Source organism: Anguilla rostrata, chromosome 2 (assembly GCF_018555375.3).
Source record: "Anguilla rostrata isolate EN2019 chromosome 2, ASM1855537v3, whole genome shotgun sequence".
Classification (NCBI taxonomy): domain Eukaryota; kingdom Metazoa; phylum Chordata; class Actinopteri; order Anguilliformes; family Anguillidae; genus Anguilla; species Anguilla rostrata.
The window spans coordinates 10,740,810-10,756,871 of record NC_057934.1 but is presented as its reverse complement, the minus strand read 5'-3'; the positions used below and the strand labels follow the sequence as shown (position 1 = coordinate 10,756,871).

General features: G+C 43.7%; 1 protein-coding gene across 7 annotated transcripts in view; it reads right to left on the bottom strand.

The window, feature by feature from the left end:
• Positions 1-651: 651 nt before the first annotated feature.
• plce1 (phospholipase C, epsilon 1) overlaps positions 652-16,062 on the bottom strand; it is an 82,360-nt gene continuing 66,949 nt past the window's right edge. For 4 of the 7 annotated variants that reach the window (XM_064319396.1, XM_064319386.1, XM_064319406.1 and 1 more), the window contains 13 exons: positions 15,911-16,028; positions 15,275-15,406; positions 14,168-14,461; positions 12,214-12,377; positions 11,305-11,566; positions 10,461-10,579; positions 9,702-9,830; positions 8,840-9,034; positions 7,891-8,052; positions 6,467-6,511; positions 5,156-5,374; positions 4,695-4,809; positions 652-3,983 (listed from right to left, as the gene is read on the bottom strand). In XM_064319396.1, coding sequence (XP_064175466.1) covers positions 3,823-3,983; positions 4,695-4,809; positions 5,156-5,374; positions 6,467-6,511; positions 7,891-8,052; positions 8,840-9,034; positions 9,702-9,830; positions 10,461-10,579; positions 11,305-11,566; positions 12,214-12,377; positions 14,168-14,461; positions 15,275-15,406; positions 15,911-16,028 — 2,115 coding nt within the window. In that variant the 3' untranslated portion in view covers positions 652-3,822. The remainder of the gene's footprint in view (positions 3,984-4,694; positions 4,810-5,155; positions 5,375-6,466; positions 6,512-7,890; positions 8,053-8,839; positions 9,035-9,701; positions 9,831-10,460; positions 10,580-11,304; positions 11,567-12,213; positions 12,378-14,167; positions 14,462-15,274; positions 15,407-15,910; positions 16,029-16,062) is intronic. The other 3 variants (XM_064319422.1, XM_064319433.1, XM_064319442.1) reach the window with 1 other exon arrangement.

Sequence of the window (16,062 nt, the reverse complement as noted above, 5' to 3'; positions counted from 1 at the left end):
TACTGAATATTAGCTGCACTAAAAAGAAAACAGGGCTTTCGATTCTAGTGTGGCTATGGCACTATGATATTTCTGTTGGGCAAGGGTCCAGTGTCATGAAACTGCCTTAGCTCCACAGGAATCTGTTCAGTAACATTATGAAGCTGTAGGGGTCGCCACTGGGGTGCCAAATTGTGATTGCTATTACTTGCAACAAAAGGGTGACCCAAATTCATAAACTGACCTTCTCTGTGGGGTGGGAGGGGAAAGGAACTGAACCCAATACGCAAACCCTGCCTCTGCTCTCCGTCCCCTTGGTAACAAGCTGCAGTGCTTTTCTTCAGAGCGCTACAGTACAGTCGAGGGGGGAAGGGGTTATCCCGTGCTGGAAGATTACGACACTGGATACCGCGATTACTGCATACCAGCATGACCGCTGTGATAAACACTAAGCCCCAGTTTTGCTTATTTACTCCCATGATTATTTGCTAAAAGAACCAGTTTCTTGCAATCTGACCTGCTCTGATAAGAGCCCTCTGTTCAGAGTCATGTGCCCCCAACACCCAAACCAAAATAAAAATAAAATGAACCATAATTCCAGACATGCTTTATGCATTGATAACTTTACGTTCTGTGAGGAACAGCTGACTGAATGAGCATTCTGAGAGAAAGTACTGATATCTATTTATTTTAGTAATGCGATACAATAAATTCATATATTTCAAGTCAACAGAGAAAGTAGTCAAATGACGGTCACATGAGCACATGAACTCAACATGTCAATATAAAGAAATAAGTGGTAAAGGCTCTTAAAGAGATTTAAGTTACCAGGTGGACTTTCTTCTCTCCTAGTACATAATGGGCTGCATGTATGCAAAATAAAACAAATACACTTGAATGTATTTAATTTACAAAAGAGTAACGGTATGGCATCTCTAAATCTAAGTTTAAAAAAAATGGCTATATATCAAACAAGTGAACAAGAATGAAGAATTTGGAAATTAAAAAACTGTCAGCAATAATATCACCAATAAAACAACAAACTACTGTGATAAAGACATTCATGAAGCTGACCATGGATTTTATACATGTGCACGGTTAAAAAAAAAAAAAAAAGATAAGCAATGGGCTGAAAAGATTCATCCCAAAAATAAATTAAATACATTCATTAATTTTAAATAGTTTTTCTACAGTTATACTAAACATTTTAAAAAGCTATATACACATCTGACTATATAGGATACTTAGCCAGCCAGGGCTACAACATTGAATAAATTAAAATTGGCATCCAAATACATGAAGAAAACCTTCAACTTAGGACAGAGCTCAACAGTAAATGTAAAATGTACAGGTGAGCTGTACGTGTTTTATTACAATGAAAACAGGTCAACCACCAACAAACAGAAACACAACAGCTTAAAGGATCAAACTGGTACAGTTTGGGCCATGAAGGTTTGAAAAATATACTCTATGAAATTGAACTCTATAAACATTTAAAAAGCAGACCTGCAGTGGGAAATTCAAATTTTTAGAACTATCAGGAGAGCAAACTACCCTACCCTCGACATAGGAACTGTTGCAGTGTGCTAAAAATCCAAACTAGAACCCACACTTTGTTTTTCAAAACGGAATTAAACCTAATAAACAATGTAATGCCCCTAAAACATTTAATCAAGTGATTTGTACCAGAATAATTAGGCACAAGTGCATGGCAGTAAAACTGATGCCGAAGTGGGGGAAATAAAAACTTAACCTGCATTGCAGATAATCATGCATTTAAAAACAAGCCAATGCATGAACAAATGAACAAAACAAAATTTTTTAAAAATGACCCAGGAGTGTCAGGTGTGTAACAGTATGTTTAAGTGCTGGTCCACTAGGGCCAGGGTTTTTCAGGCCTTGGAGTTAAATTAGCAACCGACTTACACCACCACCACTTATCTAGATAACAGCTTAATTCAAATAACAAAATTCTAACAAGTGATGGAAAAATACGCCCGTAAACCCTGTTGTCCTCTGTGACTAGAACCTCCAGCCATCATGAACAAGAAAAGAACAGAGTTCTGAGTGTGGTAAGATTATAAAATAACACAAATGAAAGCAATTAAAATAGCACTTCACAAAAACAACAAATAAAAACAGCTGAAGCTATTTATGGGTCAATTTCCTGTCATCAGATCAAGAAAAAGCAAAGTGACTATCAAATAATACATGCAGCTTTCATCCATTAAATGCACTTAAGAGATCATGAGCAGGCTACTAAAATAAATATCCTAAAGGCAGTCAAATCTTTAATTCACTTATCTCATTAATCTTCTAAATCTTCAGCGAATAACTTATGGCTACAAAATAACTAAATAGTACCACTGCATGCCACACATTCTTTCTGTTGGCGACTTTTCAGTGGTTATTTAAGGCAGTAATAAAATCAGTAAGATGGGGATGCCACGATGTCTCAGTAAGAACGAAAAGCCCTAATGGGGGTTGGGTTAAGCTTTCAGCTGTCCTCGTCTTGAAAATATATATCATTAAAAAAATATATAAAAAATAAATGGAAATTTAAAAAAATAAACGGCTATGCTCATAATGGCTTTTCCTTCAGGTCAGACCTAACCCGATAGTTTAGACAGAACTAGCCTGGAGAGCTTAGGTCTGAGCTGTTATTATCTAACCATAACCGCGAGTCTGTACTCACTGGACACTACAGACATCACCCTTCTGGGGTAGTCTGAATCGGCCAAGGCTCCTTGAGTTACCGCTCTACGAATGCCAACTCACATCTCGAGGCCTAAAGTTAAAATCTGAGAGAGATAAGCCTCTCCTCCAGTCAGCTAGCTGTCCTGTAGTACACTAAGCGGCATGCAGTGTGTGAATTAGTCACTGACTTGTGGGCTAGTGAAAAAGAGGGGAACATGGATACACTCGGCTATAACACTCCCTGTGCTGGTACAGGTAAAATAACCCTAACTCTAACCCTAACTCTCAAACCCATAGCACAGTTGCAGATGGAGGGAAAAAATAAAAAGCCGTTATATTCTGATGAGGAGACGGAAATTACAGACCGAACTTAACTTTTCACGATGAAATCATTTACTCGCCAAATGAGCAGCATTAACTTATGGAGAGAGTAGTGTGAATATTGATTGGTACCGTTATGAATCTGTGCACCTCTCATAAATGCTTCACAATGCATACCGCCACAACCGAGCAAAAATCTATTCTGTGGAAATCAATACAAACATTTAGAGCAAAAGCTGTTAACACTGGTAGCTTGAATGAAACCAAAGAAATAATCAGAGCAACAGAACTGTCCTTTCAGTACCCAAACGCCAAAGTGCAAAAAACGTTACGAATGAACAAAGAAATACACAAACATGTATCTGGTACAGTACTCTTAAAAACACGAACACAAACAAAGGGGATTCAAACAAGCCAGCTTGTTGACCACCTTCTCGACGTCCTCGTTGCTGATTGGAGGGAGCGGAGATGGACAGAGCGCTTCCTCCTGACCAACCACAAGAACTCCACCGCGTGAGCCTGACCCACTGAAGCAAACGCTCAGCCGGCCTGAGCAGAGAGAGCGGTCAGGCTTTCCCACGTTAGCACGAACGCTCCTCGTCTGGGAGGGACACAAACAAGCGGAGTCTTTCCGAGTGACTCGGCCAGTTCCGCGGTCCCGTTGACCGAGACGCCCCCAAACCGTACCAGGGGTGGCCGGAGCGGCCGCCGTCCGTCCTGTCCCACCGCCGGGAGACTGGAGCCAATGGGGGGGGGGGGGAGGACGATCCTAAATAAGCTTGTTCCTCAGGTGGCATTTAGCATGCGTTATCTGGGAACCGGGGCTCATTTTGGCAGTTTCCAGTTTCGCAGCAGGGGGAAAGACCAGGGGGACGAGGCGGGGCCGCAGGGGCGGGGACCGTGTCGGGCGGGGTCACCGCCCAGGAGTCTCTCTGCCTCCATCATGCCTTCTGCCATCCAGGCTTTGAGTCCATTAGGAAAACGTCCTACAGATGGGCAGTGACACTACAGCATGAACGCACAGTGTCATTACACACATACTAACACACCTGCATGCACAAACAAACAAACACACAGACCACAAAGAGCTGTAATATTTTAAAAGTGTATAAATATTACATAAAAATCCACTTAACATGTTTCTTTTCTCAAAAGATCAATTAATCAAACCACAACAAAATTTATATTCAACTGGAGAATGCAGTGCAGCACATTACAACAAGGCTAAATCTGAATCAGGAACAATAAACATTGAGTGGTCTGGGATATGAAGTGCAGAGAATATCCCTTTTTATCCATCTATTAACTGCACTTCAATAGCCCGTATACCCATTAGTATTATAAGTATCTGTGGTCCGGTATAATAAACATCCCATGAGCTCAGTAGTTCTATGCCAGATGTTAATTGTTACATGGCTATCAAACAATTACATTTCATTTCAGAAGACAGGCTCTCAAACAGGATTAAAATGGTAACCAATGTTAATGCAATGCAACGGCAGTTCTGTCACCACCACCCCTCCCTCCCTCCCTCCATCCCCACCCTGCCACCCCTCCCTCCCCCCTCCCAGAGTGCAGAATGTAAGAAGCGTGAGCCGTACCTTCCGGGGGGAGGGGGCACTGCATGCACACACTCCGGAGCCCCTACTCAGACGCTTCACTCAAGTGCAAGCTGCATGCGGCGCGCTCGTCCTTACTGTGCGCGCTCTCCGCGGGGGGCTGCGCCCCGCCCGAAACGCTGCGGCTGCGGCCCGTCAGCTTCTTCAGCTCGCTGGCGAAGGAGATGCCCTTCCGCTTGTCCTCGCGGGCCGTCTGGGAACCACGCCAAAACGCACAGCCACATCTCACTGTTCTTTTACCTCCTTACAGCGTGGTGACTTACAAACAACAGTCAATTTACTATAGCTCTAACTGCAGCCTACCCAAGAACACACTAAGGCTTCTGGTGTCACTGTTCTTCTTCGACTCAAACCCTCATCACCAAAAACCAAAGTAATCATATCTCTACACACAATGCTATCCAAGTATAAAATGGTGTGCAGGCATGAGTAGACATACATGCCCAACATGACATCCTCCATGGTAGATATCAGTGTTCGATATAAGAACCTGAACCTGAACCTGCTCCTTCAGTTTAGGGATGAAGCCAATCCCTCACCTGAACCTGCTCCTTCAGCTTGAGGATGAACTTCCCCGCTCCTCTCCACTTGGTTTGGGCCTGGAACACGCACTCGTGGTCGAAGAGGATGCGCTGGAGGGGTTTGCCCGTGGACGCCTTCTTGTTGGTGGTCTCCTTGGAAACCTCCTCCATGAGGACGTAGTCGCCGGGGTTGGGGTTGCTCAGGATGCTGCAGGAGTACTTGGCTTTGCTTAGAGTCTGCAAAAGACATGGCTAACTTACTCATAGGGCCCTAATGGTGGCACGCAAATTCCTATGGCGGCTATCCAGTTGGGATTTAAAACAGTAAATGCTGGCAATTGGCGGACAGAGAAAATAACTGAAACAAAGCAAAAAGAGTAAATATTTCTCATTGAAATAGTTAACTGTGATTTGGATTTTGTCTCAATCTGTTGTTTTGAGTTCAGCATAATTTGTGATCAAACACATATTTTGGGATACATGTTTTAAAATTAGACTTTCATTATTTCAACCCATGTTAAAGTACAGAATCAGCAACAAAATGAGGTCATGTTTGTTGAGATTGAGCAAATATTTTCAGAGATATGACTGAATATTGTAATTTTTTAAAACAGTTTAGAGAATACTGGCTTTAAAGATTTTGTGGAGAATTTTGCACTTTCTCATCATAAAATCAGAGGCATAAAGTCAGGGTCACAAAGTGGAAGTCCTGCCAAGTGTTTTTTTTCCACCCATCAGCCAGCTGATTTCACTAATTAGTTCTACCTCCTGGCTGAAGAATTCTCATAATTAAAAAATCCAGGTGATTGGAACAAAATACTGGGGAGGACTTTTACTTTCTGAACCTGAATTTTCCACCTCTGGATAAAATACACCCTCAAAATGGGAATTATTGTATGAAATTGTTATATTTGCGTAGTGCTTGTTAAGATTTTGTAATATGTTTGATTAGGATAGTGTTTCAACCATAAATTAACCTCTGATTTAGCTATAAAACCTTCTTCTTCCACTTCCCTAATTATTTTTCCATTACTCTTGACAGTGACAACTGCTCTTCCAGTTGAAATACTGTATATAACAATAATGCTTAAATGAGTGCCCCTACAGCCCTTGACAAGTACTTACTTTTTGCCAAGTCGCTATCCCACAGTACCTCGCTTAAGATTGCTAGCAGGAAATGGCTGCCCGTTGTCTCTTTTGACTGCGCACAAACTAATTTACATCTGAATCTTGGAGGACCAGTGGACCTGCTGTATGTCTCAAAGTTGCTGATAACGCTTGTTCTTCTGCTTATGCTTATCAAGCAGGACAAAAGGCACACGACCATACCGTTTCAAATGCTGGTGGAGTTGATTCAAGGTGTTTGCATGCATGCTGTGTAAGAAAATAATACGGATCATTATTTGGGATATAAAACAGAATCGAGTCCATCTTATATTTAAGAGGCTGATTAAGTAGCTATACTATGCAGCTAACCATCATAAAAATAAAACGCAAAAGATCTTTCCTAATCCATTCTTTATTTTGCCGACATTCTGATCTTTTATCTAGCAACACAAAACAAAAACAATACTACGTCATATCACACTATTTGGGACTACGCATTACACTAAGCCCCACACAGATTGCAGGAATTTGGCTGTCTTATGCCATGATTTTTCTGCCCCAGATTGTGGCCAGTTTCTTAAATTGTAAAGGGTCGTCGGACATCTTGGCTCATGCAGTGTGCCAGAGTCTTACATCCGCCAACTTGTGTAGTTGTCGGCTCCAACAAAGTACTTGCACTGTCAAAATTTTTTAAACTTTATTGTGTAGTGTGGTTGCTGCTACAAGCCGATCCCATTATATTATAATGTAGATAGCCCATTATTCTAATATAGATTTTAATTATCTAGTATGATTCCATTTTATAGTAGGTGGTTTAAAAATATATGTAACTATAACAACAATGGGAATACCCATTCTGTCCAGGAATTTTGTTTTAATTTTGTTCCATCATTATTTCTGAGTTTGATTTATTTGAATGGTCAAAGTCATAAAGGTAACATAACTACCCAATTCCCTAGTTTCTGAGGTGCATCATAAGTGAATATTGTGAAGTTTCTGGAAAGATTAGTTCAAGTGCTCTTTGAAGGATAGACAGCCCATACTGTCCTCTCCTTTCCAGCCACAAACAGGTCCATACCCTTTCTTCTCCTTTGTTTTCGCCAAAACACTGGCAACCTTACAGCCATACCTTCTTGTTCTTTTGACCCATGCAAGCCAGTCATAGAGTGTGAAGAGAAAACTTATGGAAATCACAAATCTGGCCAGATCGATAATGAGATTTTAATTTGGTCACCATGCAGGTGTTACATGTAATAACTGTAAAAGACTGAATCTGCCATACACATGTCTGTTTGGGAAAGCCTTAATATATTTTTTACATCTGTCGGATACCTGAGGACCAACTACCGGAATTGAACAAAACTTCACATATTAATTTTGAAATTTAGGTGAATGGTAGACTTTATCTTCAGCGATGTGATTCCGGTATTGACATATTTTTGGCCAGATAGTGATTCTGCAACAATTCTCACCACATTTTAAACATAACAGGACAATAAAACAGTGCAAGACATCAATATAAGGCTATAAAACATCATTATAAAACTTAGTTTAGATCACGTCAGTATAAAGCAGTTAACACTGCGTCGGTAAGATAGCGTAGGCTAAGATGAAGTGGCTTTGCGACCGGGAGCAGGCTTGCTCACCTGCTGGATGATGTCCTGGGCAGTGCTGTAGCGTGGGGCTTTGATGACGGTGTGCGGCTGCTCTGGGGACACGTCGTGCACCTGAACGAAGAAGGTGTCTTCCTCCGTGCTGCTGGTCACCTCCTCCACCCCCTCTGACACAGAGTTCTTTTCATTCAGGTTCTGAAAGGAGGCATACAAACACTGACCATCCGAATCTCTGCACGTCACTGAATTTTACTGGTCTTCAGAGCGCTGGTGCCCCCTGCAGGTACCTGTATACCGCCTGGCAACATCACTATGCAGAACAGTTCACTGTAATACATTTCTACATTTTATTTTAATAATAGCTTTATTTGTATAGCACCCTGCAGCTCAAAGGGCTTAACAGGGTGTTAATGTACTAATATACCTGCATTGACCATAACTGACAAAATTGTTTCTAATTTAAGTATGGCTATATAAGCAAAATTGAAAATGTATGTCATTTGTTCATTTTACCTTGAACAAGGCTTGAACAGACCCATGAGAATATAACTCCTTCTAAGCAGATTTGAATTTTCAAGGAAATATACCAATAAATTACATACAATTCTTAATCTGTAAATATTGGTAGTCCAAATGAAAGCACTGATGTTTCCACTATTTTACAGTTTTGTAATGAGCATAAATGAACCAGCAGGGTGCGCTCTATGAATACAATCAAGCAAAAAGGAAAACATTTTGTATATAGACCATTATTTACAGTATTTGCATGAAATTATATTTTATTAATTTAGTTTTAATAATTATTACAGTTTGTAAAAAATGTCCAATTGCGCTTTATATGACGGTATGGACATTAGAGTCATTCTAAAGATTCATGTGCCATGAAATGTTATATAAATCTTTTGTCTTTAGACAGTACGCTGCAAGAGATGTAATTTTTCATGTGAAAATATGGAAGTTGGTGATGGCACTCAGAATGTACCTCTTCTTTGGTTTTTAGGCAAATCCTTCCCACGTAGCCCTCATCCGGAGTCCAGCTGCTGACCACTGTCAGGATCTCCTCCTCCGGCGCTAGGGGGCGCTGTTGGGGCGGCTTCTTGGTATCGCTCCTCTCTTTTGACAGGCTCAGCTTCTCCTCTGACAGGTAATAGTCCGACACAGGGGAGGAGGGCAGCAACTGGGGGTGGGGGTCAGAGTCTGAATCAGTGTATTTGCCATGACATCATTGGCAAAAGAATACATACAATCTATATTACTGTTATCAAATATAAAATGCACAAAACATTTTAAATCTTTTCTTTTTTTAACCCATCTGTGTCCTTTATGAAGTAAAGTTGCACAGTAAAGTATGTGTGAGACCCAGCAGGCTGCTTAAATAATTCTAAACAGGTCTAAACCATGTGATCGAATCTGAGCGGCTCTAGATGTTCAAATCTAAACAGTGATCCAGTTTGAGCTGGTCTAAAACAGCACAAACAGGCCTGGGATGAGTCCTAAACTGAGTGATCTGGTGTAGGCAGGTATGATATTGTGTTATGATGTGGGTGGGTATGATTTGTGCTAAGGTGTGTGGGGTATGATTTGTGCTAGGATATTATGCTATAGTTGGGCAGGTATGATTTGTGCAATTATTCTGTGCTATGATATTGTGCTGTGGTGTGGAGAGGTATGGTCTGTGCTATGATACTGTGCTGTGGTGTGGAGAGGTATGGTTTGTGCTATGATACTGTGCTGTGGTGTGGAGAGGTATGGTTTGTGCTATGATACTGTGCTGTGGTGTGGAGAGGTATTATTTGTGTTATGATGTTGTTCTTTGTTGTAGGCAGCGGCGAGCAGGGACTCACGGTGGACAGGAGCTGCCGGGCGGTGGTCTTCTCACTCACACACACCACAGTGAAGGGCTCTGGGCCCGGGGCTCCATGAACCGTGACCCTGGACTGAGCCGCAGCCCGGCGCTCGTCTGTGCCGAACAGCTGAGAACACAACGGGAAGCGCAGAGCTCTAATGCGTGCCTCCATTCGCCAGCAGACAAAAAGGCCCTTTTACAATACTGAAAATACCACAAGTTTTTTTTTAACAAACCCACAACTTCCTGGCACTATGCAGCCTCGCGGTCAATTGAAATGCATCGTTTCATTTTTGTCCGACCGTAAGCAGTCATTTGACATCTGCCTTAGGCAAGGAATTTGTGACTAATCGGGTTAAACATGCATTTTAAAAACCTGACTGTCATTATTACTTTAAAATGACAACAGTATAGCGCAAATCTAAATGAATGTCCTAATCACTAATATAAAAGTCAAAGACAGATATAGTGGAGAAATAAACACAATCGGGGGATTGTGACTTTTACATTGAAAATGTGAGCATTTTCTGGTGCACAAAGCTTTTTCTGGCATGCCAAAGGCAGACTGAGATTATATACGCAAGACCTAAATCTACGCTCAAGTGAGCGCCAGAAAAAGCTATTTTCAGTGCCACACTTCTTCAATAAATAAACAGTCCAAGATTGCTCCCTCCCATTTCCCTGAGCTAAAACCCAAATTGCCTCAGGGCGGGGCGCATGCTGATACTGGTTACCGGAGCGACTGCCGAACACTCACCACAGAAGCGGGTATGGAGTTTCCGGAAGGGCTTTCCTCAGTTCTCCGGCTGTAAATGAACAGGCTGGACACCTCCAGGGCCTCGTTGTGCTGGTTTCTCAGCCCCAGGTGTCTGTACCCTGAAACGGCAGCAACGTCACACATTCCACCTGCTGCTGAAAACGTCAGGCAACAAGAAGCAATGCATTTCAGCGCTATGGGTTCGCAGATTTCGGAGGCCAGTCAGGGAGAAAAGACAGAGAGAAAGACCGACAGAAACCAAAACAAAACAAAACTGTAATCAAATTGCATTATGAGCCATTTGTGTGCCTCAACCACACCAGACTGTTTGTACACAGTCCACAGAGGTAAGGACTAGTACAAGTCACACTGCTGTTGCAGGCTGTATAATTCAGATGGACAATCATTTTAATGCAAATGGTAGTAACTATAAACCTTGAGCAAAGCCCCAGTCTGCTTTGTGTGATGCTTCTGCCCAGTAACTAATCTTTATAGCCCAAAAGGTTTTTCTGTAAATATTCTAAGTTGATTTTAAATGGTAAATGTTAGTACGTTGGTATTTTCATAGTAAATACATCTCATTACAGCCAAAAAATGACAATGTTCACTGTACAGGGTCTAAAGAACCTTAGTGATAAGCAGCAGGTATTTAGGGCTTTCATTTTAATTCCCTAGTTGCATCTGGAACAGCACTGCTTCAATGGGACACGGGAAGACCATTCTTGGTGCTGGGCGGCTTGGAATCAAGCATGGTAACGGAAGCACGGTATTCACGATCAGCGGTGGCCGATCACACGTGAAGAGCAGCCGGAACGTTCCGGAGGGTCGCGTGCGTGACGCCCACCTGCTTTGAGGGCTTTGATGGGGAGGATCCTCTGGGCGGTGACCTGCGAGCTGTTGTTCTCCACCACGGCGAGGCGCAGGAAGGCCATGTCCTCGAAGTAGACCTGGAACAGGAAGTGCTCGCTCCACATGGGGTTGAGGGTGTTCCGGTGGATGGGCTTGGTGCGGAAGTGGCAGCTGTCCACCGGCATGCCCAGGACGTCCACCTCCACGCAGGGGCTGCCCGTGGTGTTGCCGGGACACACGTTCTGGCCCGACACGATCTGCGGAGACGGAGACAGACGATGTCACGTTCACGAGCCCGGCACGTCCCCGTTAAATTCCCCACGCCGCTGCGTGCATGTTATGCTCATTAGCCTGTAGTGTGCTTGTCATATTTACTGACCTGCTATATGCAAGTCATATTCACACGCTCTTAACTCTCATGTTCTATCCACTGCTCCGTCACACCCTGTTATGTTCACTGGTGCGCCACGCCAGGGTCGTGTTCACTGGCCCGCCCTAACAATGTTCTGTTCACTAGTTTGTTATGATGTTGTATTCACAGATGGGAAATGTCCATGAGTAAAATAAATATTATATATATGTACATATATATATAACCAAGTCAGTGAAAGAAAGGGACACTGATACATTACGGCTCATCTGTCACTGAGTAAATCCTCTCAACAGGCCACTGTTTTATGAAGGTTAAAACGTCCCTGTGTTTACACACGGGGGCTTTTACAGCTCCCGGGCATTAGCATCCCTACTTCCTCAACCGGACAGACCGCTTTCATCCGTCAGCTTGAGACCATCAAAGACGAATGCGACGGAGGCATTAAGCCCTTAATGATAGAGGTTCTGTGGAGGGGGGACCTCGTGTTTTTGGACCACACAAACCCTCGCCCCGATGGGCGCTTCCGCTCACCGTCAGGGAGAAGAGCGAGGGGCTCATGCTCTCCACGTCCCGCTCCAGGGGGCAGAAGTTCCGGTAGAGGGGGCAGTTCCTGTCCCACAGCACGGGCGGCTTGAGCACGTAGCCGCAGCCCCCGTTGGCTTCGAACACGGCCGCGTTCAGCTGCATGGGCAGGTCTGGGGCAGAAACGGCAGAGACATGTCAATGAGCCTCTTCCCTCAGCACACACAAAGCACCTCTCTACTACACCATCCTACCATTCCGCCGTTCTATGACACTTACGCCCTGTTCACAGGGAGAGAACACACAAAGAACCTCTCTACTACACTATCCCACCATTCTACCATTCTACAGGACACTTAGACCTGTTCACAGGGAGAGAACACACAAAGAACCTCTCTACTACACCATCCTACCATACTACATGACACTTAGGCCTGTTCACAGGGAGAGAACACACAAAGAACCTCTCTACTATACCATCCTACCATTCTACCATTCTACATGACATTTAGACCTGTTCACAGGGAGAGAACACACAAAGCACCTCTCTACTACACCATCCTACCATTCCGCCGTTCTATGACACTTACGCCCTGTTCACAGGGAGAGAACACACAAAGAACCTCTCTACTACACTATCCCACCATTCTACCATTCTACAGGACACTTAGACCTGTTCACAGGGAGAGAACACACAAAGAACCTCTCTACTACACCATCCTACCATCTACAGACACTTAGCCCTGTTCACAGGGAAGAACACATAAGAACCTCTCTACTATAACCATCCTACCTATTCTACCAGTTAATCAGACATTTAGACCTGTTCACAGGGAGAGAACACACAAAGAACCTCTCTACTACACCATCCTACCATACTACATGACACTTAGGCCTGTTCACAGGGAGAGAACACACAAAGAACCTCTCTACTACACCATCCTACCATTCCGCTGTTCTGTGACACTTATGCCCTGTTCACAGGGAGAGAACACACAAAGCACCTCTCTACTACACCATCCTACCATTCTACCATTCTACAGGACACTTAGACCTGTTCACAGGGAGAGAACACACAAAGCACCTCTCTACTACACCATCCTACCATTCTAGATGACACTTTGGCCTGTTCACAGGGAGAGAACACACAAAGCACCTCTCTACTACACCATCCTACCATTCTAGATGACACTTTGGCCTGTTCACAGGGAGAGAACACACAAAGCACCCCCCTACTATACCATCCTACCATTCTACAGGACACGTATGCCCTGTTCACAGGGACAGCACACACATACGGTACGTGGCTCCTTAACACCAGTAAACATCAGGAGAGATTGAAACCGGTTTTTTGTTGCCAGTGTAAATCAGAGATAAGGTATGGTGCAATTGACCATACAATCTGTGTCTACATTGTGGTGTCAACAAGGCCGATGTCAGTGGAGCAATAAAATTCAATGAACCTGAAAACACAGGGTGGCTAACCCAGGATGAGTAATCCACAAGATTACAATGGCATCCAATTCATCTGATAAAGACAGAGCCCTGAGTCTAAATCCATTGGAGGCCCAGTTATGCTTTGCATTATCTTCAGTTTGGCTTGGGAATGTTGTACTGTCCACTTGGGAAAGTTGTACCGTCACTTGGGAAAAGGGTCAGCTATTCATGTTTATGCTTTCAAGCTCTTGAAAACTGAGAAAAAAAACCAAGAACGTTCTAGTTCTCAAACACACTGCAGCCATGTTGTTTCCAGTATCTGTTCCATTAAAGCCAATAAGTAAACCTAAGAAAAGCCTACTATGACTTCAAGTCCTTCTCAGCCACAGTTACACTGCTACATTGGACTGCGTTACACCTTCTATGTGAGTACTGTGATTAAATGGTGACTCTTCTCTCCTGCGTGTCATGTGACAAGCCTGTGTTGAACATTCAGGAAGAAGAGCGGGCGGAGGCCGCCGCTCACCGTCGGTCTGGTAGTTGAGCGCCACCAGCTGGATGCCGTGGAGCCAGAAGGTGAGCGGGTTGGGGTTGGCGGAGTCGATGCGCGTGGCGGCGGGGTAGGTGCGCAGGAGCTGGCCGGCGGTGTGCTGGATCAGCTTCTGCGAGTAGCGGCGGCAGAGCCGCTTGGCCGCGTTCTCGTTGACCGAGGAGATGTGGTAGCAGCGCGGCGTGCGGATGATGGCGCTCAGGGAGGCGCCGGTGCTCAGCAGCGGCGACGTCTGCTCCTCCCAGCTCAGCCGCATGCCTTCTAAGGAACCTGCGGGGGGGTGGGGGGGGGGGGGGTGTTGGACATTTTCGGCGTCAGCACCCCAAGACGTCCCCCGTGGGAGCAGATCTCTCACAAAGTGCTGATTTACCAAGATAATTATCTCTGGCTGGAGTTTATCAGTGACAATAAAACCAAATACAATACAAATAAACTGCAAGACAGAGAAGGCTCTGCAAGAAGTCCAGCACTATTACACACTATTGCATTTCAATATATTAAAGTACTATTACACAGTGCGGCATTTCAATACACTGAAGTACTATTGCACAGTATTACATTTCATTACATTACATTGCAATAACTTTGCAGACACAGTTATCCTGAGAGATAAAAAGTACAGAGCATCAGTGTTATTCTCAGGAATATAAAAGTGTGACTGATATCAGCAAGAAGGCATAGAAGGTCCATTTATAATCAAGAATTATTAAGTTAGTTGAGCAAACCAACAATTAGCACGGTAAACAAAACTCAAAACCACAACTTTTACACAGATATGTCTATAACATTTCATAGCAACAGCATGTTTTTTATTATTTTGTAAAAATAAATAAATAAATAAATAAATAAATAAATAAATAAACGAAACAGTCATTTAGAAACTGTGCTTGAGATGTGATTCAGAGATCGTCTATTCAAGTTCACCAGGCCGCGGTTCTGAAAGTGAAAGCAAGGGGGTGGATGGGGAGAATGATTTCCTCATCCGAGCGATCTGGGACATTTTCCCATAAGGCCTGTGTGTGTGTGTGTTCCCCCTCCCAGCACATCTGCGCACAATAGACCGGAGCGCCGATCTGACTTTACCTTTCCCTGGGGCACGGACCAGCGTCACTGTCTCCCCGGGGCTGCTTTTACCAGGATTGGTGCCAAAGATGGATTTCCTGCTCTTACGATCTTTCCCTCTGCCAGAGCCCGACGGAGTCAGGGTGGAAAGGCCTGATTCCCACACACACACACACACGCGCACACACACACACGTACACACACACACACACACGCACACACACACACACACAGACAAACAGACACCCACACAGGCATCAACACAGATGCACACACACACACACACACGCACACACACACACACACAGACAAACAGACACCCACACAGGCATCAACACAGATGCACACACACACACACACATATACACAGACACACACACAGTAAAAGACATGAGGTCAGGGCCATTATAGCAATGCACCACTTTTTCCATTTGCTCACTTTTTATGTTTTTTATTTGGCTTTTTTTCATGGGAATTCTAGACATTTCAGCTGACACCTGACATCTGAGGGCTTCTTACTTGCTATGTCACAGTTATCTATTTATTTACTTAATTTTAAAGTGCATTGTCATAAGAAATACACAACCATAGACCTTAATTGCCCCAGAGAAACAGAATTACAAGCTGCACCAAAGCAACAGAAGACAAGGTACAGACCTGGGAACTTGACAGCTTGGCAGTATATGATCAAATCAGAGAGTTCCTGAGCTATCTGTCGGCTCTCTTTCTTGTTCTGGGGAAGATAAAACTCCTCCCCCAGCTCCATATCGAAAATCTGTACAGCAAAGACAAGAAAATATGCGTCAGAT